We start from the raw sequence: 27,490 nt of genomic DNA on the forward strand, positions 1-27,490 counted from the left end.
GTGTCTCGGCGTGTTTCTCCTTGGGTTTATCCTGTATGGGGCTCTCTGCACTTCCTGGACTTGGGTGGCTATTTCCTTTCCCATGTTAGGGAATTTTTTAACTATAATCTCTTCAGATATTTTCTCGGGTCCTTTCTCTCTCTCTTCTCTTTCTGGGACCTCTAATAATGTGAATGTTGTTGCCTTTAATGTCCCAGAGGTCTCTTAGGCTGTCTTCATTTCTTTTCATTCTTTTTTCTTTAGTCTGTACCACAGCAGTGAATTCCACCCTTCTGTCTTCCAGGTCACTTATCCGTTCTTCTGCCTCAGTTAGTCTGCTATTGATTCCTTCTATTGTAGTTTTCATTTCAGTTATTGTATTGTTCATCTCTGTTTGTTTGTTCTTTAATTCTTCTAGGTCTTTGTTAAACATTTCTTGCATCTTCTCGATCTTTGCCTCCATTCTTTTTCTGAGGTCCTGGATCGTCTTCACTATCATTATTCTGAATTCTTTTTCTGGAAAGTTGACTATCTCCACTTCATTTCATTGTTTTTCTGGGGTTTTATCTTGTTCCTTCATCTGGTACATAGCTCTCTGACTTTTTATTTTGTCTATCTTTCTGTGAATGTGGTTTTTGTTCCACAGGCTGCAGGATTGTAGCTCTTCTTGCTTCTGCTGTCTGCCTTCTGGTGGGTGAGGCTATCTAAGAGGATTGTGCAAGTTTCCTAATGGAAGGGACTGGTGGTGGGTAGAGCTGGCTGTTGCTCTGGTGGGTAGAGCACAGTAAAACTTTAATCCATTTGTCTGCTGTTGGGTGGGGCTGGGTTCCCTCCCTATTGGTTGTTTGGCCTGAGGCGACCCAACACTGGAGCCTACCCAGGCTCTTTGGTGGGGCTGATGGCAGACTCTAGGAGGGCTCACAACAAGGAGTACTTCCCAGAACTTCTGCTGCCAGTGTCCTTGTCCTCACGGTGAGACAGAGGCACCCCCTGCCTCTGCAGGAGACCCTCCAACACTAGCAGGTAGGTCTGATTCAGTCTCCTGTGGGGTCACGGCTCCTTCCCGTGGGTTCCAATACACACACTCCTTTGTGTGTGCCCTCCAAGAGTGGAGTCTCTGTTTCCCCCAGTCCTGTTGAAATCCGGCAATCAAATCCTGCTAGCCTTCGAACTCTGTTTCTCTAGTAATTCCTCCTCCCGTTGCCAGACCCTCAGGTTGGGAAGCCTGATGTGTGGCTCAGAACCTTCACTCCAGTAGGTGGACTTCTGTGGTATAAGTGTTCTCCAGTTTGTGAGTCACCCACCCAGCAGTTATGGGATTTGATTTTATTGTGATTGCACCCCTCCTACCATCTCATTGCAGCTTCTCCTTTGTCTTTGGATGTGGGGTATCTTTTTTGGTGTGTTCCAGTGTCTTCCTGTTGATGATTGTTCAGCAGTTAGTTGTGATTCCAGTGCTCTTGCAGGAGGGAGTGGGCGTAATTTAAAAATCAGATAAGAACAAATGTTGGTAAAAACAGAGAGAAATGAGAACACTCGTACACAGCTGATAGGAATATAAATGGTGCAGCACCTTGGAAAACTATCTGGAAGTTCCTTAAATGTTTAAATATTGAGTTACTACGTGACCCAGGAATTCCACTCCTAGGTATACACCCAGAAGGATAAAAACATATGTCTACAGAAAAACTTGTACACAGATGTTTATAGCAGTTAGAAACAGCCCAAATGTTCATCAACTGATGATTAGACCAACAAAAGTGGTACAGCCATGCAATGGAATATTATTTGGACATGAAAAGGAATGGAGTACAAGGGACTTCCCTGGTGGTCCAGTGGTAAAGAATCTGCCTTCCAATACAGGGGACGCAGGTACAATCCCTGATCCGGGACCTAAGATTCCACATGCTGTGAAGCAACTAAGCCCATGCGTTGCAACTACTGAGCTCATGCACCTCAAGGAGAGAGCCCACGTGCTGCAAACTGCAGTGCCTACGCGCCCTGGAGCCTGCACGACACAATTAGAGAGGGAAAACCCACATGCCACAACTAGAGAAAAGCCCGAGCGCCACAACAAAAGATCCTGCATACCAAGCACCACAACGAAAGATACTGCATGCCTCAACGACCCGACGCAGACAAAAATAAAAAAGGAGTGGAGTACTGATACATGCTACCACATGGATGAAACTTAAAAACATTGTGCTAAGTGAAAGAAGCCAGTCCCAAGAGTCCACATATTGGTATGCAATGTTCAGAAAAGGCAAATCTATACAGACACAAGACAGTAGTGGTTGGCTACAGCTGGGAGGGAGGCAGATGGGATGGTGGGAGCATAATAGCTAAAGGGCATATTTTTTTTAAGTGATGAAAGTGTTCTAAAATTGATGGAGGTAATGGCTGCACAACGCTGTGAATATACTAAAAACCATTGTATTGTACACTTTACATAGGTGAACTGTATAACGAATTATAACTCAATACAGCTGTTATTTAGAAAACCACCATTACTGAGAAAGATATATTAAAATCTCCTACAATTGTAAGTGGTTTATTTTCCTTGTTGTTCTGCCAAAGTTTGCTGGATATATTTTGAGTCCATGCTATTAGGTGCATACAAATTTAAAACTAATGTCTGCTTGATGAAGTGAACCTTTTATAAGTACAAAGTGATTCTTTTTATCTTTAATACCGCTTTTTTGTTGCAATGTCTGCAGTGTATTCATACCGGCTTTCTTTGTTATTTAAAAACAAAAAGCAATGATAAACCTTTACATATATACATCTCTGTGCACAGAAGCAGGTATAGCCGTACATTAAATACCTGAAGTACACTTGCTTGCTGGGTTAAAGACAGGTACAATTTAAATCTGACAGATGTCTCCAGGGTGTTCTCCAAAGAGGCTGCAGCGATCACATTCCCGGGCACCCCTCTGCCCGCCGCCCAGGGTATCGGAGCGCTCCTTACACGGACAACTTGAAATTTGAGTTTCTTTTGCTCTGTTATGAAGTGGTGAGTGAGCCTGCACTTAGGAATTGGATTAAAATTTTCCCACATGGTGAGCAGTCCCCGGGCTGGAAGGAAGCGCTGCTGGGAGACTCACCTTGCTGATCTCCATCAGGGACATGGTGATGCTGTAGAGCTGGTTCTTGCTGGTGCTGGCGATCAGCGTTTCCTCAGAGGGGCTGAAGCACAGGCAGAGCACGTCCTGTTTGTCTGACTGACTCGGGTCATTGCTCTGTGGGTCCACAGGAATCTGCCCAAGACACAGAACAGCGGTCAGCAATGCCCTCACATTGTCAGGGTGTCCTCGGGCTTTCAGATTCTCTCAGATACTGTAGCTTATAGACTCCTGACCATGCTTCCTGGATCCTCCTCAGATGTGGAGAAGGGAGGGCTTGAGGGGCCTCCGTTCCTGTGGGTTTCCTACTCACCTTTAAGTGATTAGTGGCTGAATAATAAGGCAGCAGCACAGGTGAAACGGATCCATCTGTACCTCTCAGTTTGAGATCCCCCCTCACAACCAGCGTTAGTCTAACCCCGACTCTCGCCCAGCTGTTGGGAGCCCAGTGTGGGCGCCCACCTGCATCAGGTACACAGTGTGTGCTCCAGGGCAGTAGAGGGGAAGGTGGCAGCCCTTCTACCACGTAGAGTGGGTGACAGGGCAGAGAGAAGAGAAGGGGTCACACAGCTCCTGCAGCGGTCTCAGAGGGCCGGGAGTTCCTAGTGGATGAAACTAGATTTCCTTTTCCCTGCTATTTCTCTCCTTCCACTAACAACCAAACTTATTGAAAGGCTGGTCTGCACGTACCATCTCCACTTCCCTACCACCCACTCAGTTCTTAATTCCTTATAATGTGGCTTCCACCGCATCATTTACTGAAACTGTTCTCATAAACATCACCAAAGCCTGATGTCCCTGCTCGGCCCTCATCTTCTAGGCTTTTCTAGAGCCTGCAGCAGTGACCTTGGCACCTTCCTCCCTAGAAGGCCCTGGCCTCCTGTGCTGCCCTGACCCTGCCTGGAGTCCTGTCTTCCTGTGTCCCCCCTAACCCGTCCTCATGAAGTCTACTCTCACTGCCTCACCAGAACAGCAAGGGCTCTGGGAAGCCCTCCCCGACCACCCCGGGCTGAGTGGGCCCTGATGTTCCCTCAATGTGCCCACAGCACCCGGGGCTCCCTCTGCTGTTACATGCATCACACTGTATAAAGTAGAACGGGAGCCCGCAGACCAAGGACCGTGTCTGTCCCCACGTCTGTCTCCTGGTGCTTGGAGCAGTGCCTGACACATAGCAGGTGCCTGACTGCGCGGTGTGGCCTCACGGTCCTCCCCCAGACAGCGAGGTCCACGAGGGAAGTGCCCATGTCTGATTCACCCACCGCAGGCCACACCACAGAGCCTGGCCCATGATAGCTGCACGACGGACGTTTGTTGACTGAATGAGTGAAGGGCAACACCTTCTCAGTGCCCTGCTGGATTCTCATCCTGTCTCAGTCTTGAAATTAGGAAATGCTAGGTTTTGTCCTCAGTTCTCTTTTTGGCTCTATATTTTCTCTCTCAGTGATTTTATCTAATATAAGGGTTCAGTGAAAACGATAGTAGTAAAGTAATTACAATAATAAATACTTAAAATAGTATTGACTATGTGCCAGATACAAGCCAAGCGCTATGGGTGTGTGTGTGTGTGTGGGTGTGTGTGTGTGTGGGTGTGTGTGTGTGTGTGTGTGTGGTGGATACATCGATCTCACTCCCAAGGTCTAAACCACATACATATCCAACTGCTTCACTTTATCCTTGTCTCTGGTCAAATGTCAACATTCCTCAGCGAGGCCTGCCCAGGTCACTCTCTCTAGAACAGAAGCCCCTCTCGCACCCTGTCCTTTCCTGGCTTTATTTTCTTCACAGAATGGATCTCATCCAACAATCTGTTCACATTTGTTTGTTTACTTGTTGACTGAGCTCTAAGGGCAAGTCTTAGTGTGGTTACTTCTCATCTGTATCCCAGCCCCGAGCATAGAGCCTGGCACATAGTAAACACTCAATAAATATTTGTTAAATGAATAAACACACAAAAGAATGACCTGCTTTATAGGCAAAGTAAACTCACAGTGGTCCCCCCGAGTCCCCACCCATCTTGCTCTCACCTCCAGTTCTCGTGCCGTGGCATCCTTTCCCAACACCCAGCACAGAGCCTGGGCATCTTCCCTGAGAGCTCCTTATCTCTGGCCTCCCACATCTGCTCAGGGAACATCCTACAGACTTAACCTTCACAAAGGCTCTGTCTGCTTCCCACTGCTGTGATCCTAGACCTCGCTGCCTTTTCGCTTCAGTAACAAAAAAGCCTCAGAACTGATTCCTAACAGTGGCAATAATAACTAGTATCATTTATTAAGCACAGGCACTGCATCAGTGATTACAGAGATGTCGTTTAATCCTTTCGATAACCGCAAGGGATAGGCTAGTTCCTTAACAAAGAGACACAGGTTTGCTAGATTCAGCAACTCATGTGAAGTCACTCAGCCAGAAAACCTCAGAGTCAAGTCTAACTCATTCATTGTGTCTTTAACCACTTCATATCCAATGCCCCCAAATGGCCCGCACCATGCATCACAGGCAGATTACTTTTCTGAAGCATAATGCTTCTTCACTGAAAACAGGATGCCTGCCGATGTACATACACACTCCTCAGGCTGGCTTTGCCATCTTTCACCAGCCTTAGCTCCTCTCTTCCCCTTCAAGTGACTTCAGGCTCCTCCACGGGGAAACAGATGTCTCACAAACACACCACCTGCTCCCTGTCAGTGGTGACTTTGCTTAATTTTGTTCCTTTCACCTGGAATTCCTGATCTGTTTCTTCCTGTCAAATGTTATCCATCCTCTATGACCCTTCCTCAAAGATTATCCTCAAACACCTTGAAGCCTTCCTGGTTCTTCCGCAACCAGATAAGCTCTCTCTCCACAACAGTTTGTATCACTTATTCCCCGAATATTTATTGAATGCTTGCTGTGTACCAGGTAGTTTTCTTGACATTAAATATCAATATACATTATGGGAACACTGAACTTCAAAGAGAAAGTAGAATTTGCCAAAGCCCTCTCCCAGGAGTCAGATCCGGATCTCCCTAATTCTATACCCCATTTCTGCCCAGCCCATCCTAAAACTCCCCTCAGGACAAATGGCTCAGCCCTCAGCCCCTCTCCCCGCACCAGACGCCCTGTCAGTGCTCTGCTGTCAGAGAACAAATGCCAATTGGACCCCAGTATTGCTTTTTCCTCCCCTCCTTACCCGGATTTCCCTGCTCTCACGGTAAAACTCCTTCTCTTCTATCTTCTCAAACAGTAGAACTCTCCCTGGCCCAGCAGAGCAGGCAAATCCCTTGGAATAGGCTGCGATGGCAGACACCTGGGGCGGGGACAGCTGGTGGTGGCTGCTGGCCATCACGACCTGCTTGTAGGAAGGGACTGGGGAGGTGATTGTTGGAAATTCGATCAGGCTGGAAAAGAAGACAGCATGTAAAGATAACAGAGACGATTCCAAGGAGATGAATCCTGCTAGGGATGAGAAAGAAGGGCTGTCCTTGGGTGTGGGAGAAACCAGCGTGAGCCCCTTTCCCACGGCCCAAATGCTCCCCTTTGGCTGGGAATGCTACCCGAGCTCCATGGAAGATGGAAGGTTGTGCATTTATGAGGAAGTCTCGCAAACCTGTGTGGTCACTGTTTTCATTGTTATTATCATATTCATTTTGTTGTTTGGAAAAAAGTGGCTCAGAGGGGTTGTTTCCAAGATCACAAAATTAGAAGGGGAAGAGCTGAGACTTGGGTTTTTTTGTTTTTTGTTTTTTTTGTTTTTTGTTTTGGCCTTGTTGCAAGGCATGTGGGATCTTAGTTCCCTGACCAGGGATCGAACCTGTGCCCCCTGCAGTTGAAGCGTGGAGTCCTAACCACTAGACCACCAGGGAAGTCCCAAGAGCTGAGATTTGAATCCAGGTTTCCATTTCCTCCCTGCCTCCCTTCTCCTTCCTCCCTTCCTTCCATTGTTTCTCTTTCATTCACTCACTCATTCATTCATTCATTCATTCATATAACATTTACTGCAGTTATGCTGTGTTAACAGCTCTGTGGAACAATGGTAAATAAGTTGACACAGTTCCTGCCCTGAGAAGCTGATGGTCTAGCGGGTATGTGATAAGGACTGTTAAGGGCAGCTGAGTAGGATGGGAGCAACCAGTCAGCAGCTAACAAGGGTTTTCTGAGGACAGTTACAGAGGAGGACCACCTATCTGAGATGAGCAGAGGCTGAGAGCTCCCAGCTGAGATGACAAAGAGGACTGTGTCAGGCATGTGTCTATGTCCGGGGGAGTGGGGTCGGGGTGGGGGCAGACCAAGCCCAGAAGCAGGAGAGTACACGAGGCATGTGCGGTAGACAGAGGTAAGAGCTGATGCTGCAGATGTAAAGAAGGGTCCGAGCCGCAGGGACATGTGGGCCAGGCTCAGGAGTCTGAGCTTTATTCTTGGAGCCCTGGACCCACTGAAGGATGGTGAACCCAGAAAACTGGAGGGCATATGGTCTTATTAGGAAGTTCTCAACATAATCACGATAAAAAAGGAGACGTCATTGGCATGGAGGGTGGTGAAAATGGGTGAAACCAAAGTCACTGAGGAAGAGGCATCTACAGTGTGCCATTGTAGTTGAGGGCTCAGGCTCTGGGGTCAGACAGGTCTGGGTTTGAATCCTGACCTGTTATTTAACAGTGCTGTGATACTGGGTGAGGCACTTAACCTCTTTGAGCCTCAGTTTCCTCATCTATAAAATGGGCATGATAATAATATATACTTTTTAGGGTAAGACTCAAATGAGGATATATATAAAGTGCTTAAGGCAGTGTCTAGAACACACAATGGTACTTTCCAATATGGGTGAGATACGACTGTTATTGGTTGCAGTAGAGGTGAAATAGACAGCTCTATCCTGACCCCCGACTTTAGCCCATATGCTTTGTCAGACTGACCGACAACATTTCCTTGCACTTCCTTGTTGGTCTGGTGCCTCCCACTGAATTGTAAGGTCCCATGGACCTGTGTCCCCAGCACCTAGCAAGATGCCTTGCACACTGCAAGGGCTTGGTGGACATTTATTTAATTGATTCAGTAAGTTAGGCAGCCATTAGAAAACATATTTTTGAAAATCTGTTGTTTTGAAGACTAGTCATACTAAAACGTTTATAAAATGAGGTTAGGTATAAAAATAAAAAGGATTGTATCTAGGTTACGGTCATAACTTTCAAATTTGTGCTTGAATATGGAAGAACACTAGAAAGGCACAGGGAAAATGAAAATCATTGATTTTTAAGGTAGAGGGGATAGGAGTGATTTTTAAAGAATGCTGTTTTTGGTGTAATGCTATTACCATGATGAGTGTATTTTTCCAAGAGCTCCTGCCCAGAGGGCGCCGTTACCTCTCGGATTCCTGGATCACCCCCAGGTTCTTCGTCTCGCTGGTGGGCTCCCTGACCATGATACTTGTCTCCCAGCGTTGATCTCCAGACTCAAAGAGGAAGAGCCTGCCTGTATCAGTGCCAGCAACAATCTTGTCGTCAGACACCCAAGTGTGGGCGAGATAGTTTTGGGGTTCTCCCCTCTGAAAATTAGTTTGCTTCAAGATTCCCTCAGCAAAACGGAGAAGCTTAAACATCCCATCTCCAGTGACACAAATCTGAGTGCTATCCTGGGGATTGAAGCTCACCTGTAAAATGGGAAGGAATTAAAGAAAAAGATATATAAAACTAAACTCGATTGCGTTATTTCCCATTTTACTAATTACGAGTTATCCCAGGTAGCTCATAGGATCTTTTAAATACCACTAAATCATATAATTTTAAGACCATATTTGACAAGAGGACAGATCTATATCCATTATATTTGTACAGCCCATGAGTCTTTAACCTAGGAAACCTTCAAAAGTCATCTGACAAAGGCCAAAAAGCAAGATGAGCAGGTCTTGACAATCACCAAACTCTGTGCCAACAAAATGGAATGAAGGCTCAGCTGGAAGCATAAAATGAGGGTTTGGCAGGTTTATGTGCCCTGTTCAGGGCGAAGGAACCACATGTCAGGGACTAAACTTCCTTTATCTCTACCCTCATCCCAATGCGCAGTCATGGGCAGTCAACCTGTCACCTCCACTGGATGGTGAGCACCTGGTGGGGCTGTGGCTTTTTCATCTCTGTATCCCCAGTGCCGGGTTCAGCGCGGGCATCCAATGAACGTTTCCTGGATGTTTGAGAGGAGGTGCTCCCTGCTCTGAATAGGATGCCATATCATGCCTTACTGTGACCTGGGAGAAATCATCTTCGGGCTCTACCTGCCTTTGCTCTGATTCCGTGATCAGCAAGCAACCTTCTGACTACTAATTTCATCTCCCAAGGACTCTGTTACCAGGGAGGAAATACACTGGATAAATGCTGTGTGTTCTGGTTGTGACATGCTGGTTCACAAGCCAGACTCTTGTGAGAATAACGGAGTCTGTGCCCGAGATGCTGACTAGCCAATCTCTCTGAACGTGAACAGAACTGAGTGCTTGGACTTGGAAAACTGAGCACTAGATCCTAGACCAGGTTGACTGCTCCAAGAAAAGCCTCCTTGGGCCCCAACCAGCCCCCCAACACATCCTCTTCATTCTGCCCTCAAACCACGATAGAAATGTCTGCTCCCCACGTAAGTGCGATTTCATGGACAGCTTCCTAAAGACCTACCACTTCACACCACCTTCCTGAAGTCTTCCCACTGCCCCGCAATGCTGCCTGGAAGAGGCCAGGATCAGGGAGAGACAGCAAGTTTGATCAACCTGCCTCTGGGCTTGACCTGGGACCAGAAAACAGTTCTGGGCCAAAGTGAAGAACACAGCCCCTGGAGTCAGGGAGTCCTGGCCCTGCTAAGTTCTTGGAGCCCCAGTTCCTTCATCTTTAAAACAGAGACAATAATTATGCATACCTTATATGGTGTTGTGAGGCAAATTTTAAAATGCATTTTAAGAAATTAGCATTAACCCTGACACACAGAAAGCATTCAATGAGGGACAGCTTGTACTACTTTTTAATAATTTGCACCATACTTCTCGTGCTGGGTGGTACCTGGTAGACAGCATTGTTCTGAGTATCAGTTCTAACGATGGCCATTACTTTCTGTTTTTCCCACAGCCAATAGACAAGGTTTGACTCTGGAGGTGAGGTCTGGGTCAAGAGGTATTTGGAGTCTGGAGAAAAAGCCATGCAAATAAACTTCTGAACTGGGAAGTCAAAATTATTAAGGACTTTGCGCTTTCGGCAAGGAACGGTTGACAGTTCATAAATGGTGATGACGGGTTTTTCTTGCACAGTCTCGGAGATAGCGAGGTATCGCCGATTGGGACTGATGGACAAGGCCAACATGCCCTGACTCTTGTCTGAGCCTGCAAACAAAGGAGAGGAGCTGGTGAGGGGAGATCATGCATTCACCAAGATTCAGCATGAACCAGGCACTGTGGTGGGCACTGCCGAGGCAATAGGAGAAAAGTATGGAAACAGGTCATTGTCAATCCCTGTGTCCCTCGGGGCAACTGTGTCTGGGCTATTATGAAAATAACTAGGATGGGCACCTCACTGAGGCCGTGGTGGGAGGAGAAGTCAGGGAAGGATTCCTGAAGGAAGATGAAGTGTGGCGGGGGGGTGGGGGTGGGGCACGTCAGGAAGGGCAAAAGTGTGGATGTGAGAAAGGGTATAGATGGAGGGGGAACTGCACATGGTGGGAGATGGCTGAGCATGCCCTGTGAGCCAGGGGTGACCAAAGATAGGTCTGGAGCATGCAGTAGGGTCAGATCAGAGGCCTTTATGCCCTGAGCAGTCAGCACTCAATACTCTTCCTCCACTTTCCAGGCTGGGACGCTAACCACTAGATTCCTCAGCCTCCCTTGCAGTTAAGTGATCTATGTGACATTCTGGCTGAGAGATGCAGAGGTCTGCTGAATGGGGTTTATGGTAAAGCCCGTGCTTCCTTCGAAACCAGGAGGGATGCATTCTATCCATTTTTCAGGAATAAAGAGGCGATATCTGGTGGTCGAGTAAAGATTAAACTGCAAATGCTTTATTTGGGTAATGTAATCAGGTCTGCATTATAATTTTCATGGGCCCTAGGCACTTCTGCTTTCATGGGCCCCTTCCTCCATTAAAATATGGTAAAAATTATACTTTATGACTCATTGGTTTAAAGAAGAATATAATCCATGCTAGATTCACTAGTATTATATTCATTTTTTCCTGATTTTAAAATAAATTAAAATTAAAATATTTTCTTGGGTCCCTAAAAGCATCACGGGCCCCAGGCTGTGCCTCACAGTAATTCGGCCTGATAGAAGCCCCAGGCAGGGCGGGTGAGAGAGGCAGGGGAAGCTGTGCTAGAAAGTGACACGATGGACTCCATGCTGCTGCGTCACACAAGCGGCAGCAAGTTGGACCAGCCCGCGGGCTTCTCTGGAAGGGCTGCAGAGAATACCTGCACCTCTGAGAAGAACCCCGGGTTTGGGTCACTGAGAGCCTTGCATGAGAGTTTGGACTTTACCAGGGAGACCAATGGGAAGGCCCTGGGAAATTTTAGGAAGGTCTGATGTGTGTTGTAGAAAGATCCCTCTGGCAACTGTATGGAAGACAATCCTGGAGGGAAGTAAACTTCAGCAGGTTATTTCAAAAACCGGGACACATGGCAGCAATGAGCAACAGGAAGGCAGTAGGGGCGATGGGAACAGGAGGTTAGAGAAATGCTAACGGGTAAAACCAGGAGGACTCAGTGAAGGTGGGATGAGGGGCTGATGGAGAGAGAGGAGCAATGAATGACATTTAGGTTTCTGGTTTGGTGATGGGAGTGGTGGTGACAACTGGGATGAAACACAGGCTAAGGGAGCTAGGGGCCATGGTGAGGTCACGTCCACTGTTTTTCACTGAAAATAGCCCATGCGAATATTTCTGATTTAATCATGCTTATTTGCTTTCAGTTTTTTATGATTTCTTATTTATTTATTTATTTGCACTGAAGTCTTTAATCCATCTCAGGTTCATGATGATTCCCCTTTCCCAAACATCAATACCTAACTGGTTATCCCAGCACTAATTACTAATGCCACCTTTATGTTGTACTAAATTCATTTATCCATTGTGTTCATTTATGTGTGTATTACTGGGTTCTGGGATATTTATACTAGGACTAGCTTATTTTTGTAATCATATCCTTATCACGTGTTTGGATAGTTGGCAAAGTAGGCTCTTAAGGAAAGAGGGAGAAAAAGGAAATGATAAATTCCATTCTGGATATATTGTGTGTGAGGTACATACTGCAGAACTTTCAGGTAAAGAGGTCTAGCAGGCAGCTGGATATGATGAAAGCTGGGGGAGATGTTTGGACTGAAATATAGATTTGAGATAAAAGTCATGGGGCTATAAGATATTGATGAAAGAAATAAAAGATGACACAAACAGATGGAGAGACATATTATGTTCTTGGATTGGAAGAATCAATATTGTGAAAATGACTATACTACCCAAAGGAATCTACAGATTCAATGCAATCCCTATCAAATTACCAATGGCATTTTTCACAGAATTAGAACCGAAAATGTTTACAATTTGTATGGAAACACAAAAGACCACAAATAGTCAAAGCAATCTTGAGGAAGAAAAACGGAGCTGGAGGAATCAGGCTCCCTGACTTCAGACTATATTACAAAGCTACAGTCATCAAAACAGTATGGTACTGGCACAAAAACAGAAATATAGATCAATGGAACAGGATAGAAAGTCCAGAGATAAACCCATGCACTTATGGTCACCTAATCTATGGCAAAGGAGGCAAGAATATACAATGGAGAAAAGACAGGCTCTTCAATAATTGGTGCTGGGAAAACTGGAGAGTTACATGTAAAGGAATGAAATTAGAACACACCCTAACACTATACACAAATATAAACTCAAAATGGATTAAAGACCTAAATGTAAGGCTGGATACTAAAAAACTTTTAGAGGAAAACATAGGGAGAACACTTCTGACATAAATTGCAACAAAATCTTTTTCAATCCACCTCCTAGAGTAATGAAAATAAAAACAAAAATAAACAAATGGGACCTAATTAAACTTAAAAGCTTTTGCACAGCAAAGGAAACCATAGACAAAAAGAAAAGAAAACCCTCAGAATGGGAGAAAATATTTGCAAATGAAACAGCCAACAAGGGATTAATCTCCAAAATATATAAACAGCAGCTCAACATCAAAAAAACAAACAACCCAATCAAAAAATGGGCGGAAGACCTAAATAGACATTTCTTCAAAGACATACAGATGGCCAAGAGGCACATGAAAAGCTGCTCAACATCACTAATTATTAGAGAAATGCAAATCAAAACTACAGTGAGGTATCACCTCACACCAGTCAGAACGGCCATCATCAAAAAATCTACAAACAATAAATGCTGGAGAGGGTGTAGAGAAAAAGGAACCCTCTTGCACTGTTGGTGGAAATGTAAATTGATACGGCCACTATGGAGAACAGTATGGAGGTTCCTTAAAAAACTACAAATAGAACTACCATATGACCCAGCAATCCCACTGCTGGGCATATACCCTGAGAAAACCATAATTCAAAAAGAGTCATGTACCACAATGTTCATTGCAGCTCTATTTACAGTAGTCAGGACATGGAAGCAACCTAAGTGTCCATCGACAGATGAATGGATAAAGAAGATGTGGTGCATATATACAATGGAATATTACTCAGCCATAAAAAGAAACGAAATTGAGTTATTGGTAGTGAGGTGGATGGACCTAGAGTCTGTCATACAGAGTGAAGTAAGTCAGAAAGAGTAAAACAAATACCGTATGCTAACACATATATATGGAATCTAGAAAAAGAAAAAATGACTGAAGAACTGAAGAAGGGCAGGACAAGAATAAAGACGCAGATGTAGATAATGGACTTGAGGACACAGGGAGGTGGAAGGGTAAGCTGGGACGAAGTGAGAGAGTGGCATGAACATATATACACTACCAAATGTAAAATAGATAGCTAGTGGGAAGCAGCCGCATAGCACAGGGAGATCAGCTCAGTGCTTTGTGACCACCTAGAGGGGTGGGATAGGGAGGGTGGGTGGGAGACGCAAGAGGCAGGAGATATGGGGATATATGTATACATATAGCTGATTCACTTTGTTATACAGCAGAAACTAACACATCATTGTAAAGCAATTATACCCCAATAAAGATGTTAAAAAATAATCTGCAAACAATAAATGCTGGAGAGGGTGTGGAGAGAAGGAACCCTCCTACACTGTTGGTGGGAATGCAAACTGTTACAGCCAGTATGGAGAACAGTATGGAGGTTCCTTAAAAAACTGAAAATAGAGTTACCATATGATCCAGCAATCCCACCCTGGGCATATAACTGGAGAAAACCATAACTGGAAAAGATATATGCACCTCAATGTTCACTGTAGCACTATCACAATAGCCAAGACATGGAAGTAACCTAAATGTCCATAGATAGAGGAATGGATAAAGAAGATGTGGTGCATATATACAATGGAATATTACTCATCCATAAAAAAGAACAAAATAATGCCATTTGCTGCAACATGCATGGACCTATAGATTCTCATACTGAATGAAATAAGTCAGATAGAGAAAGATAAATACCATATGATATCGCTTATATGTGGAATCTAAAAAAAGGCTACAAATGAACTTATCTATAAAACTGAAATAGAGTTACAGATATAGAAAATAAACTTATGGTTACTGAGGGGTAAGGCAGAGGGAGGGATCATTTGGAAGACTGGGATTGATATATACACATCACTATATATAAAATAGACAACTAATAAGGACCTACTGTATAGCACAGGGAACTCCACTCAGTACTCTGTATTGGCCTATATGGGAAAAGAATCTAAACAAGAGTGGATATATGTATTTGTATAACAGATTCACTTTGCTGTACACCTGAAACTAACACAACATTGTAAATCAATTATACCCCAGTAAAAATTTAAAAAAAGAAAAAAGAAAGGAAGGTGGAGAAACAAGAAGGAACAGTTAACAAAAAGTTGGTATACAAACAAACACTGTATAAAACAATAAAAGAAATATTTACTTTTGGCCTTTAGAAAAAAATTTTTTAAAAAGTCACGGTGTGGAGTTTAAAGTATGCACATAGATGAGATTGCCTGGAGGACAGAAAGGGCAACAGTTCACTCCCTCCTCTGCGCTTTTGTACCAGGGCTGTACCTGGCCTAGCAGGTGTGCTGCTCATTTACATAGTCCCGCTCATTTGAATACATACCTGTCCCCACTACAATACTGAGAGCTCCTGGTCTGGCTTTCTTGCTTATTCATTCTTTCAATCACCAGCGCCTGCCACCAATATACGCTGACTGCAGAGTCTGTAAATGCTTTCTCATTGTTTTAACCCAGTCAGTGACTGATTCCTCCTTGTAATACGTTCACCTCTTGCATGGATTTCCTCTTATCTTTCTGGCTACTCCTCCAAAGACTCTTTTGCAGGTTGTTCCTCATTTCCCTGGTACTATATGTAGGAGGGCCCCAGAGCCCAATCTTTCACCTTCTCTTTCATAAACATATTCACTCCCTGGGGGATCCAATCCATTCTAAGGACCTAATATTTCACCTCCATGCTGATGACCCTCAAATTTCTATCACCAGCCTGGACCTCTCTCTCTCTTGAACCCAAACCTGACATCAGAGTTCTTGCTTAGGATCCCATCTGCATATTTAGCAGGCATCTCAGTCTTCCCATGTCAAAAACTAACCTCCTGATACGCTCCACAAAGCCTGCTCATTCTGAAGTCTTTCCTGCTTCAGTTAGCAGCAACTCCATCCTTCTGGTTGCTCAGGCCAAAACCCTTGCTTTTTCCTTTTCTCTTCCACCTACATCAGGTCTATGAGGAAACCTGTCACCTTCACCTTCAAAATACGGGCAGGCTTTGATATCTTTTCACCACCCTATTGCCTGCCACCTGCTGCGAGCCACCATGTTCTCTCAGCTGGATTATATTAATAGCAATAGTCTCTCAGCTGGTCTCCTGCTTCCTCCCTTGCCCCTCCTTAAATCTATTCTCTGTACAGTAGCCAGAAGGAACCTGTTGAAACATAAGTCAGATCATGTCACTCTGCTCAGAATCCCCCCTCCCCCCCCGCCCCCCACCCCCCCCCCACCCCCGCTGGCTTCTCACTTCACTCAGAGTAGGAGCCCTTGACCTCAAAGCCCATGTGACGTTGCTCCCATTACTCTGCCTCACCTCTCACTCTTCCTCCATTTACTCCACTCCAGCCACACTGGCCTCCTTGCTATTCCCCTAACATACTCAGCACCCTCCTAACCCAGAGCCTAACAGGTGAGAGGCAAATGTGTAGAGCACCAAAGAGATAATACAGGAGAATAAGCTTGGGGTAAGGGATGATTCCTTAACAAGACACAAAAAGGAAAAGGTTGATACATTTGACTTCATTAAAACTAAGAATTTCTGCCCATCATACCATAAGGAGGAAGAAAACACAAGCCTCAAACTGGGAGAAATTATTTGTTATATATATATATATATATATATATATATATATATATGACAAAGGATTAGCATAAACTATAAAGTGTGCCCATAAATCAGTAAGAAAATTACCCCCAAAAACACAGAATATGGATAAAAGACTTAAGATATTTCACAGAATGAGTAGCCCCTTAACTGTGTGAAAAGTTATTCGTCCTCATTTGTACTAGATAAATGCACATTAAAACCACAATAAGATACCCTTTCTCAAGCATCAGATGAGCAAAAATTAGGAAGTAGAAACTAGAAAGATAGCAAAGGGGGGTGAGGTTGTGGAGGAATGGCAGTGTGAATTGGTACTGCCACATTACCCAGTAATTTTAGTCCTGGTGTGTGCCCTGGAGAATCTCTGCACAAGTGGATGAGTACACATGTGCAAGAATGTTTATAGTGGCATCATTTGAAATAGCAAAAAAAGTTCATTCCCAAATGTCCATCAACACTAGAATGGATAAATATACTTGAGAATTAGAGTCCTATGAGTAATAAAATGAACTCAGTATGTATCAAGATGCATGAATGTCAAAAGTATGTCGTTGAAAAAAAGAAGCAAGTCACAGAATACATACACTATGGTTACATTTATATAAAGTTGGTGAAGAGCACAAACAAAAAGGATACCTTACATAAGGCCACACAGATAGAGATGTGGTAAAATTACGTAGAGAAATAAGGGAATAATTACAAAGTCCAGGATGGAGTGAGAGTCTGCATGTATGAGAAGAATGAAGTCAGGGAGAAACACTAGAACTGGTAATGTTCTATTTACTCTCCTGTTGGTGGGTTCACAGATCTTCATTTTATTATAGTTCTTTAAATATTACATATATGTAGTGCACAGTCTTTTGTATGCAAGTCACAATAAAATATGTTGAGTGCAAAAAAGAGTGGAAAAAGAGAGTAGGTGGTTAAGCTGTGGAAATCATGTATATTATTAGCAGCACCAATGCGAACGAAACCAAATGTTACAGTATACAGACGGTTATGTGTGACTTGGGCTGAAATCTCCAGTGTCTTCACCATACATGGGTTCAAAATGTGCTGTCATGAAAGTGGTGTACTCTGGAAAACTGTTAGAAAACTCAAAAAGTGGCCCTGGTGACGACAAAGACAATGATATTGAAGATGCATGAAACTCTTTAAAAGAATTTTTTTCATTAAATCACAGTGAAAAAAAGTACTTTTAAATTAACATGATTTTACATGTGATTTTAACTATGTGTGATTCATTAATCTATACATTAAATAAGGCAAGTAGACATGTATTTCTTCTACATTTATAGAACTATATATATATTCAAGTTGGCCAAAAAAGTTTCCTTTCAATCGTCGTGTCGGTATTATGGGGTTATATTTGGCATACACGGTTATGTGTCAGATTGGAAAGGGTTTTACCTGGAATGAATTTTTGCCACTTCTGATCCACATTGTACTTCACACAGTGATTTCCTGAAGGAAATATAATGATCTGTTCATCGAAGAAGAACACATTGTTGGACACGTGGGATCGAAGACCAAAAACATGCAGCGACTGAGCTACCACAGTGGACATGGTCCCAGTAAGGAGTTTCGCTAAAGATGCAGCGCAGCTGTTGAGCGTGGAGAAGCGCGTCACCCCGCCCACATTACCGTCCCCGCCCCCTAGACACGCCCCTAGATCCTCCCCCGGACTCCTCTTCCGCCCCCTCCCCCCAGCAACCTTCTCCCGCGCGCCCGACCCCGCTCCTGCGTCTCCTCTTTCCTTTGGCCTTCGTGGCTTCCTGCTCCTCCGGACGACCCCGAGGGACCCTTCCCACCTGTCGCTTCTGCTCTCTGGATCACCAGAGCACGCGTGTATACAGGGTACTACGCCTACGAATCCCAAGCAACGCGGCACTCACAGACGCCGGAGCGGTTCCTATAGCAACGGGAAACCGGAAGTGTGTCAGCAGCCGGAAGCGGAACTCCGATCAGAAAGTTCAGCTGCCTCTGGGGGCTGTCGGGAGCTGGTGTTGTTCGAGTCCACGTGGAGCAGCGGGCGGGAGGGCAGGGGGCTGAAAGCGGGCGGTGGCGGCGACGAGGGGAGCCCTTTTCCAGGCGCGGGGGCCTCGGGCTCCTTCGCTTCCTCCGGCAGGTGTGGACGTGCGTGCTGCGAGATGGACACTCCCCCGCTCTCAGGTTCGGACTCGGATTCTGACGACCCCCTTGTCACAGACAGAGAGGTAGGTGTCATCCGAGCTCGTGGGGCTGCGCGCAGGAGAGGGGTCCTCACTCCCCGGTACTGACCGCCGATCGTGCCCTGTAGTTGCAGGAGGCGTTTTCCCGAGGGCTTCTGAAGCCAGGCCTCAACGTGGTGCTAGAGGGGCCGAAGAAGGCCGTGAATGACGTGGTGAGCTCGGACGCCCGGTTGGAGGGTGCTGGACTTGGGATGCGCGCGAGGCACCGGTGTGCTCGGGAGGCTGCGTTCTAGTCCCAGGAAAGACACAACCTGCGTATTGCCAAGAGGGTCAACTACCTGTCGGGGTCTTGGGGGTTAGCTCTTCTTCCACTGGCCTGTTACTGTCTTGCGAGCTTAGTGTCTGAATTTCCTAGAATGGCCTGAAGCAGTGTTTGGCTGAATTCAAGCGGGATCTGGAATGGGTTGAAAGGCTTGATGTGACCCTGGGTCCGGTACCGGCAATCCGTGGACCGCAGGCAACATCTCAGAACAAGGATCAGAAAGCTGTTGATCCAGAAGATGACTTTCAGCGTGAGATGAGCTTGTATGTGTGTTTTCAAATGTGGCAGAGGTTGTGGGTTCTTGTGCTGGAGAGGGGGAAGCCGTGGGCCCGTACTCCTCAGAGGTGTCGTAGGCCGGGGTGTAGGGAGGAAGTCTTCTTTGGACTGAAGAGCTAGGAGATTCTCCCTGGTTGAGAGAAGAGCCCCTTTGTCCAGCAATCACAATTTAAAGTCCAGTTTATTTTCAAATACCCAGTTTTAAAGTTTGTGTGTCTGTGTGTGTGTGTGTGTGTGTGTGTGTGTGCAGTTAATTATTAGAACAAAAATTTGCTTATGGAAGGTCCTTATATGGGCTTTTCTTAGTGACCACATAAGAATATGTAATTGGCATTTGTTTGTAAGTTAATGGGCACTTCTAAAGTGGTCATTCTCTTAAACTACTAATTTATTTTTAGCAATACTCCCCACTCCTTTTAAAAAGAGTGTACATCTCAATTTCTCCCATTAAGTTAATGAGGTTTTATTACTGTTTTTGTTTGTGTGTGTGTTCTTGCTGGTGGAGGTCAGATGTTGAGAGTCCTGACCTTGGCTGCCTCATGAGAGCAGTGAAAAGGATGTAAGGCCTCTGTCCCTTAGCTTATTTTACACTTTTGTCCTACATCCTCAGCTACAGTCAGGCCCAGGCAGCAGTGCTTGCAGTATTGCCCCGCCTCCATCAGCTCAAAGTCCCTACCAAGCGGCCCACGGATTATTTTGCAGAGATGGCCAAGTCTGATCAGCAGATGCAGAAGGTGAGAAACAGAAATCGTTTTCTCTGGATAGCTGAGGCGTTGTACTTAAGTGTATTCAGCTGGCTTATCTCCTTTAACATTTACACATAGGCATAAGCCCACTGATAGGAAATGGGTTGTCAGTGGACAATTATTATCTCAGTTATCTACATCAGATTCGTGCCAATCACCACCAGTTGGATAAATGTAAGGGTGACATTTTCCTAGTTTAAACAGTTAAGGGGAGGAAAGTACTGTAAGAAGTGTGGTCCCTGAAGTAAAGATGGCCTTTATGCATTTCCTAACTGGCTTGGTCATGGCATGATGCGTGGAAAAGACAATAGGTCTTTCCTGCCAATGCCTGGGGGCAGCACTATAACTGGTAGACAGTTACTTTTCTCTGGGCCTCAGTTTTCCTCTTCTGTAAAATGAAGGATTAATATATGGCTCAGATTTGATATAATTTAGAGTTAGGTAGAATTTGCCCTCATTCAACTTTGGGAGGCAGAGAATTACCAACATCTAATCCAAGATATACCTAAATAATTCCCTTGGGTCTCAAGCTGGATTTTCTTTTCTCAGTGTGCTCAGGGAAGCTAATCTAGAGACGAGCCCAGACCCATCTCTGCACATTCAAACTGACAACTGCTCATCCTTTAACTGAAATGTGTATGTTTAATGCATGCTGCTAGGTACCTGATATCTGTTTGAGCTTTTATTGTGTATGTGGTGTATTGGAGAAGGGGGCCGAAGCTGCACATTCTGCCGACAGTAGGGATGGAGAGAAGTTAGTCTTCTCTCCTGGTACCATGCCATTTTGCGTAATGGATCAAACAGCGCACTGGGAGGAGGGAGGTCGCTTTGATATTCTGGTTGCAAGGCTGAGACTTTTGGTGTCTTGGACAAAGTGGTCGGCCTTTGGGACTTACTGTCCTTGTGTGTAGAACGCAGGGCTTGGAGTAGATGATTCACAAGGTCCCTTTGAGCCCCATGGTTTGCAGAGCTGGAAATAACTGCTCCCTGCTGCAGTGCATCCTAAGCAGCAGTCATCCCAATTTCAAATAACATAAGCTGATAATATTTTGTGTTTTAGATTCGACAGAAGCTGCAGGCTAAACAGGTCGCCATGGAGAGGTCGGAAAAGGCTAAGCAGCTGCGAGCACTTAGGAAATACGGAAAGAAGGTGGGAAGGAAAAGCAGCGGGGTTGGGATGGGGCCGAGTGTGTTTGTCAGTAGATTGCTTGGTCTGAGTTGGTTCTGTGCCCCGTGTGTGTTCCATCGTGTGTTTACTGTTTCACAGTGGCATGGGTGCTAGTGTCCGTGAGCACAATCCCTCCTGGACACCTGTGTGTAGCCAGAGGTAGTGTGGTCACTACCGGCAAGTCATGCGCCTCTCTGGGCTGCAGTTTGCACACCTGTACATCAGAGAACTGGGTCCGGATCAATGGTTTCCAAACCTGACCTCACAGCACAGTCAACTGGGGAAACTTCAAAACAGATTTCTAGGCTTCGGGAACTCTGGGAATCTGTATGTTTTCATCCCTTGCCCCTAAAGCTTCTGAGATGTCTCCAATACACATCCTGGTTTGAGAATCACTGGCCTAGATGATTATAAAGTCCTTGAAAGAATCAATCATATTATTGATTGTTATCCAATCAGAAAAAATGGCACCAGTATGTTTGAACTGTGACTGAGTTCCGATGTAAAGCCAGAAGGCATATACCATGAAACTTTCCTTGATTTCCTTATTTATTTCATGGTTACCTAAGAAGGAAGATGACAGGAACTAAACTTAGTGTTGTGGGAAGAAATGACTGTGAAGAGGATCAGCATGGGTGTTAAGACCTTGTTAACGTTTTGGACGTAAACACTTGTGATCTGGGTGTGAGCTGCCGTCCAGAGTTGCAGTTATTTCCCTGATGGATCCTCAGCAGGGTATGAGCAGATTAGCATCCTGGGCTCTGCACAAGGGCAGCTGTGGATCTATTGGATGGATGTGGTTGGTGGTTGAGATCAACTCAAAGACTTGGGCAATTGGTTTAACATAACTTAAATTATCAAAGGAAAGGAAAACTTAGTCGGGTCCATTAGCCCCTTGTTTCTAATGTGAGGAAACCTCAGGGCTGTGTTTCTCAGTGGGGGACAGTTCTGCTTACCAGGGAACATTTGGCAATGCTGGAGACACTTTTGGTCGTCGCGTCCTGGTGGGGAGCGTCCTGTTGGCAGCTAGAGGGCAGGGAGGCTGCTGAACACCCTGCGGTGCCCAGGGCAGTCCGTGCCCCCACACACACAGTGATCCTGCCGCAGCTGTCATGGTGTTGAGATGGAGGAGTGCTGCCTTAGAGTTTAATCATCTCTTTTTGTCCTTAAAGCTTTTTTTCTTTGTTTTTCAGGGAGATTGTTTTCTCTGTTGATACTTTCATGCCTAGCAACAGTAGGTTAGATATTTAATCTGCCCAAATATAATTAGTGGGAGAATTGGATGCAGACATAAACATGATTTGTGCAGTTTTGTAGGCAGGTTGTGTGGAGTAAGGGTGCAGACTGCCTGGGTGTGAATCTCAGCTCCGCACTTTCTCGTGTGCGACTCAGTCAAGTTGTGTAACCTCTCTGTGCTTCAGTTTCGGGGTCATAAGAATTTCTACTTCACTGGGTGGTTGAGACGAGAAATAGAGAATATACTTAGAGCTTTGGTGTAGTTGTGGCACACAGTCAGTGTTCAGCGGTGGTGGTAATGTCACAGCGTGGTTACTGAGAGAATGTAGACACTTGTAGTGCCGGCTTGGAGTGGGTTTAACAGTCCTGTGTCCACGTCCAGGTGCAAACAGAAGTTCTTCAGAAGCGGCAGCGGGAGAAAGCACACATGATGAGTGCCATTAAGAAATATCAGAAAGGTGAGTATATTCTCTCCTAAGGCTGCAGAGGAGCAGGGGTCCCTGCTAATTCTAACAAACACATAGTGCTCTAGAGGCTTGATTGATTTGGAACTATTGGACCTAAGGTTTGGGAATGGTGTGGGGAGCAAGATGGGCCTCTTAATACCAATTCCATAAGTAACATCCTTCTTTCAAAGCTTAATCTTTTCTTAAAATGTGATGGCGCTGATCAAAGTACTTCTTCACTCCCAGGCTTCTCTGATAAACTGGACTTCCTCGAGGGAGATCAGAAGCCTGTCGCACGGAGCACGAAAGAAGGAGCCAAAGGCCAGCAGATGAAGAAGGGGTATGGGTGCCGGCTTCTGTTTTGGTGGTGGTGCATGCAGGGCCACAGTTCACGGTGTGACCTCAGTGCAGAGTGTGGCCACAGCTACAGGCCGGGTGATGGGCCCATTCAGCCACATCAGTCTTTGAAGTTTAAAATGAGGCGATTTCAGGATTTGGCACATTTTGAGTGAACACTCAGTAGAAGTTGATTCCGCATGTGTGATGGTTAAGTGTACAGACCTAAGGTTCCCATCTGGACTCTGCCACTCATTAGGAGGGTGGCTTTGAGCAGGTTACTTCACCTTTCTAAATGTTAATTTCCTTATCTATGAAAATGAGAAAATTGTAAGTGCCTCTTAATATTAGGAAGATTGAAAGGGATAATGTTGGATATTATTATTGGTTCTTTTCGTTTACCTTTATGCATTTCTGGACACCCGTCCTGGGGGAAATGGTCATTTCTGTATAATGTAGTACATGCTGTGATAGAGGCATTAGATATAGTAGTCTGGAAGCACATTTTAGAAATATGTGACATGGTCCAGGGGTCAGGGTCAGGTGATGACTTCCTGGAGGAGGGTCCCCCTGAGCTTAGTCTGAGGCATGAGTAGGAAGGAATTAACCAGGAGAACGGGAGAGACATGGGGTTTCGGGAAGAAAGAAGAACACTAATGAGCAGAAGCACAGAGATGAGAGCAGCCAGCATTTGGTATCATAGGGACACAGTGTGGGCAAGGAGTGGCGCGGTGTAGCTGGGGGGACCTGGGCCGACTACGGGGCAGTGTGTGTTGGCCTTGTGAGGAGCCGGGGCTGTATCCAGCAGTCAGTGGGGAGCCGCTGATGGGCTTTATTCAAAATAGCGAGCAGGTCATGTTCATATTTTAAATATTTCAGTGTTGCTCGTGTAAGTGAGGGAGGCGGGGACTGTTACAGAAGTCCAGAGAACAAGATAATGACATAGAAGTGTTAACGGGGGTAGAGAAGAGAAAATGGGTTGAAGAAATATTCAAGAGGTTAAATTAGCAGGTCTCAGTAACTGAGCTGGGTGTAGAAAATGAAAGAAGGAAGGATCAAGGCCCACTCCAGGTTCATAGTGTGGGTGGCTGAGTAGATGGTAGGACCACCAGCCTCAAGTTAGGACATAGATACAGGAGCTGAAACCAGTCTAGAAGGGAGGTGACGTGTGACTTTGATATGGTGAATTGAGATTCCTGTGGGACGACCAGTTTTAAAATGTATGACACCTGAATGTTAACTGCATTTAATATACTTGAGAGGAATTGAAACAACTGAGGATGCTTTAGCAAGATTTAGTGTAAGTAGAAAGGTTTCTGAAGATAAGTGGTAAAAGCCACACGATATATCTGGGTCTTTTCCTGATTCTTGCTTTGTTTTCCTGCTTTGGTGGTTAAGACTGTAAAGAGATGAGCTTGCCTGGGGAGTTTGTAGAGTAGAAATGTAGGGCCAAGGATGAGATTCTAGGTACAGTAGTACCTGTACAGATAGGAAACTGGGTCATTACATTCATCAGGATTTGCAGTGCTGAGGGTAACGTGTAAGACCGCTTTTTTCCAGGCCCAGTGCCAAGCGACGCTATAAAAACCAGAGGTTTGGTTATGGTGGGAGGAAGAAAGGCTCCAAGTGGAACACTCGTGAGAGCTATGATGATGTATCCGGCTTCCGGGCCAAGATAGCTCATGGCAAGGGCCTCAAGAGGCCTGGAAAGAAAGGATCAAATGTAAGTGAGCCGGGGGCGCAGGTGAGGGGCCAGAGCAGCTTCCTCTCCCACCCCGCCCCTCCCCTTCCCTTTCTTTCCCTGTATCCTGACCCTCGGGCAGAAGGCCAACTGTTGTGTGAATACATGTGGTGTTTCCTTTTCTGCAGAAGAGACCCGGGAAACGGACAAGAGAGAAAATGAAGAGCAGAACACGCTAAATAAGCAGCATCTTTGTATACAAAGACCAAGAAAAGGGATGGAGACTTGGGATTTCACAATGCAATTGGATCCCTTCTGTTGGTTTCCTTTTGTAAAAATTCTTTCAATAAACTAAAGAAAAATTTTCAGAGAAATATATATTCTTGGTTAAAAACTCAGGACTAAAAGATTTAGAAGTTACTTTTTACATATTAAATAATACTGCCATTTATTGATAATAAATGAGCCCTGTTGAAGTTAAAAGCATGGATTCTGGGGCCAGACTGCTCGGTTTGACACCTGGCCCTGCTGCATACTTGCTGCTTGACCTTGGGCAAGTTAATTTTTCTGTGCTTTGTCGTCTCCATGTAGACATGATAATAGTATCTACCAAAGAGGGTTCCTTTCAGCATTGAGATAATATGTGTAAAATGCTTAGGACACTGCCTGCCGTATGAGAGTGTATACCTGCATAGGCTTATTTTGCTGGGTGGGGTGGCTCTCCCTGATGTCTGCTGAGCCATGGTGGTACATGTTTGAAGCTTCTCCACTGCTGGCTGGGAGTTGTGCACAGGTTGGATGTGGTGGGTGGGCCATGTTTGGGCTTTCCTGTATCTTGAAAGGTGGGAAAGGAAGACAGCTTCCCTGCCCTCCTCTCTCTATTCCAGTTCAGAAGCCATACTTTAAGGAGGCTACAGATATCTGAGAACTCTATATGCTTAGGCAGAAAAAACAACTGATTTTCACATTGTTTCCTTGTAGCATCATTGGGACTTAAAAAAGGATCTCTCTGGTTTCCTATGATATTGAGTTTCTAGAACAAAAAGAATGAATTTAGTTTTTGTAAACTAATTTCAATGAGCAAAATTCCAAGCAAACAAGTCATGTTCTCAGAAGACCACCATGTTTAACCCTGACCTATTTTGACAGTCTGTACAATGGCAGTGAATGGGGTAACGTACAGTAATTTCAATAAGGAGCCTCAGCTCAGAGACTTTGAATTATATGTGGAACATATTGAGAGCTTTAAGAAAGGTGAACACAGATTGCCAGAGTTCACACTAGTAGGGACAAAAGTAAATTACTGATTTGAGTACTTCTAAAGGTTTTGAAAACAATGTACCTTCTTTCCTTTTTTTTTTTCTTTATAGCAAATGGAATCACTTTCCTTAATTTCAGAGGTATACTTTATAGAACTCAGCATTAGCCCTCATACTGCTTTAAAATGCAATTCCATGCATTGAAAGATAAGTAGGAGCTAGCAGTTCCCACTACCGAGTCCAGGCTGTTCTTGCTTTGCTTTGTTCCAATATACGTGGACTTCAGCTATCAAGGTGCAGTTATAGCAGCTGTGTTCCTCGACAAGACTGTTCATGTTTCAGTTACCAAAGTATTGTTAACCAAGTAATTGCAGAAAGTAGAAACTTTGCTGCTGGCTCTTCAGTTCATAAACCACTGCATAAAAGAAACATAATGAATAGTGGCCAAATACCACTGCTTTTGAAGTATGTGGGTGATTGGCCACTGCACACCTGTTATTTAGTTCATGCACAGGTGGCAAGGAGTGCAGTTGTGTTGTCTCATCTCCAGCGATAAACCCACGTGGCGTTTTACAAAAGTAAGTCATTGAAAGAGGGAATTGACCAACAGATGAAAGTGCAGCAAAGAAATGAAAAGTGGTAAGGTTGGAAGTAAAATGGAATAGAATGCAAATGGAGTTATAGGAGAGACAGATGATGAGGGAATGGAGACAAGGCTGCTGTTGTAGAGACTAGATAGAGATGCAGCGAGAGAAATGGTGAATGTGAACTTAACAGAATGAGGAAAATGATGGAAAGGATGATGATGTCCCAGAGGAAGTGACACTGGCAGAAAACTTCCCATTAAAGGGACTCTTGGAGATATTTTGTGGCATTGAAAGTACAAATGATAAAATGTTGGAGGTGAATCTGATAGGGATAGAGTAGGATAATTCGTTTAGAAATCCCACTAGGGGATTAAAGACAGGGAATTTTAAAGGCATTCAGGAGACTGTTGTAAGCTAATGACCACTCAAGAAAATCCAGTAATCTAGCAATAATCAACACTACCTTAAAGGAAGACCAGGTGCATCCGAATGCCAGGCACACTCAAGCCACAAATCCTGATAGTTAAAACACTGCCACCCCCCCAGCACCTTGATGTGTTCACCCACCCGGAAGCTCTCCAAACCCTGCAGTCTAGGGGTCTTTGGAGGTTTCACTATGTGGGCGTGATTGATGAAATCATGGGCCATTGGTGATTAAT

General features: G+C 44.9%; 2 protein-coding genes across 2 annotated transcripts in view; one reads left to right on the forward strand and one right to left on the reverse strand.

Moving 5' to 3' along the window:
* The window catches only part of CFAP57 (cilia and flagella associated protein 57), a 77,043-nt gene extending 58,616 nt beyond the window's left edge, over positions 1–18,427 (reverse strand). Inside the window, exons 1-6 of the mRNA XM_049694236.1 lie at positions 18,415–18,427; positions 18,014–18,190; positions 10,112–10,428; positions 8,438–8,724; positions 6,268–6,475; positions 3,084–3,236 (exon numbers count right to left, since the gene is read on the reverse strand). Coding sequence (XP_049550193.1) covers positions 3,084–3,236; positions 6,268–6,475; positions 8,438–8,724; positions 10,112–10,428; positions 18,014–18,170 — 1,122 coding nt within the window. The 5' untranslated portion in view covers positions 18,171–18,190; positions 18,415–18,427. The remainder of the gene's footprint in view (positions 1–3,083; positions 3,237–6,267; positions 6,476–8,437; positions 8,725–10,111; positions 10,429–18,013; positions 18,191–18,414) is intronic.
* Positions 18,428–18,546: 119 nt separating this feature from the next.
* EBNA1BP2 (EBNA1 binding protein 2) lies at positions 18,547–25,359 on the forward strand. Its single transcript, XM_004266348.3, has 9 exons — positions 18,547–18,819; positions 18,903–18,986; positions 19,190–19,359; positions 19,983–20,106; positions 21,179–21,268; positions 22,905–22,980; positions 23,215–23,308; positions 24,865–25,027; positions 25,174–25,359. The coding sequence occupies exons 1-9, from the start codon at positions 18,754–18,756 to the stop codon at positions 25,222–25,224; spliced, it is 918 nt and encodes a 305-aa protein (XP_004266396.1). The 5' UTR covers positions 18,547–18,753; the 3' UTR covers positions 25,225–25,359.
* The last annotated feature ends 2,131 nt before the right edge of the window (positions 25,360–27,490 follow it).

This window comes from Orcinus orca, chromosome 1 (assembly GCF_937001465.1).
Source record: "Orcinus orca chromosome 1, mOrcOrc1.1, whole genome shotgun sequence".
NCBI classification, from domain to species: Eukaryota; Metazoa; Chordata; class Mammalia; order Artiodactyla; family Delphinidae; genus Orcinus; species Orcinus orca.

Coding starts and splice junctions, on each gene's coding strand:
- EBNA1BP2 (XM_004266348.3), top strand. CDS start 18,754: ATGGACACTCCCCCGCTCTCAGGTTCGGACTCGGATTCTGACGACCCC. Junction 20,107..21,178: donor CTGATCAGCAGATGCAGAAG/GTGAGAAACAGA, acceptor TTTGTGTTTTAG/ATTCGACAGAAGCTGCAGGC. Junction 21,269..22,904: donor TTAGGAAATACGGAAAGAAG/GTGGGAAGGAAA, acceptor GTCCACGTCCAG/GTGCAAACAGAAGTTCTTCA.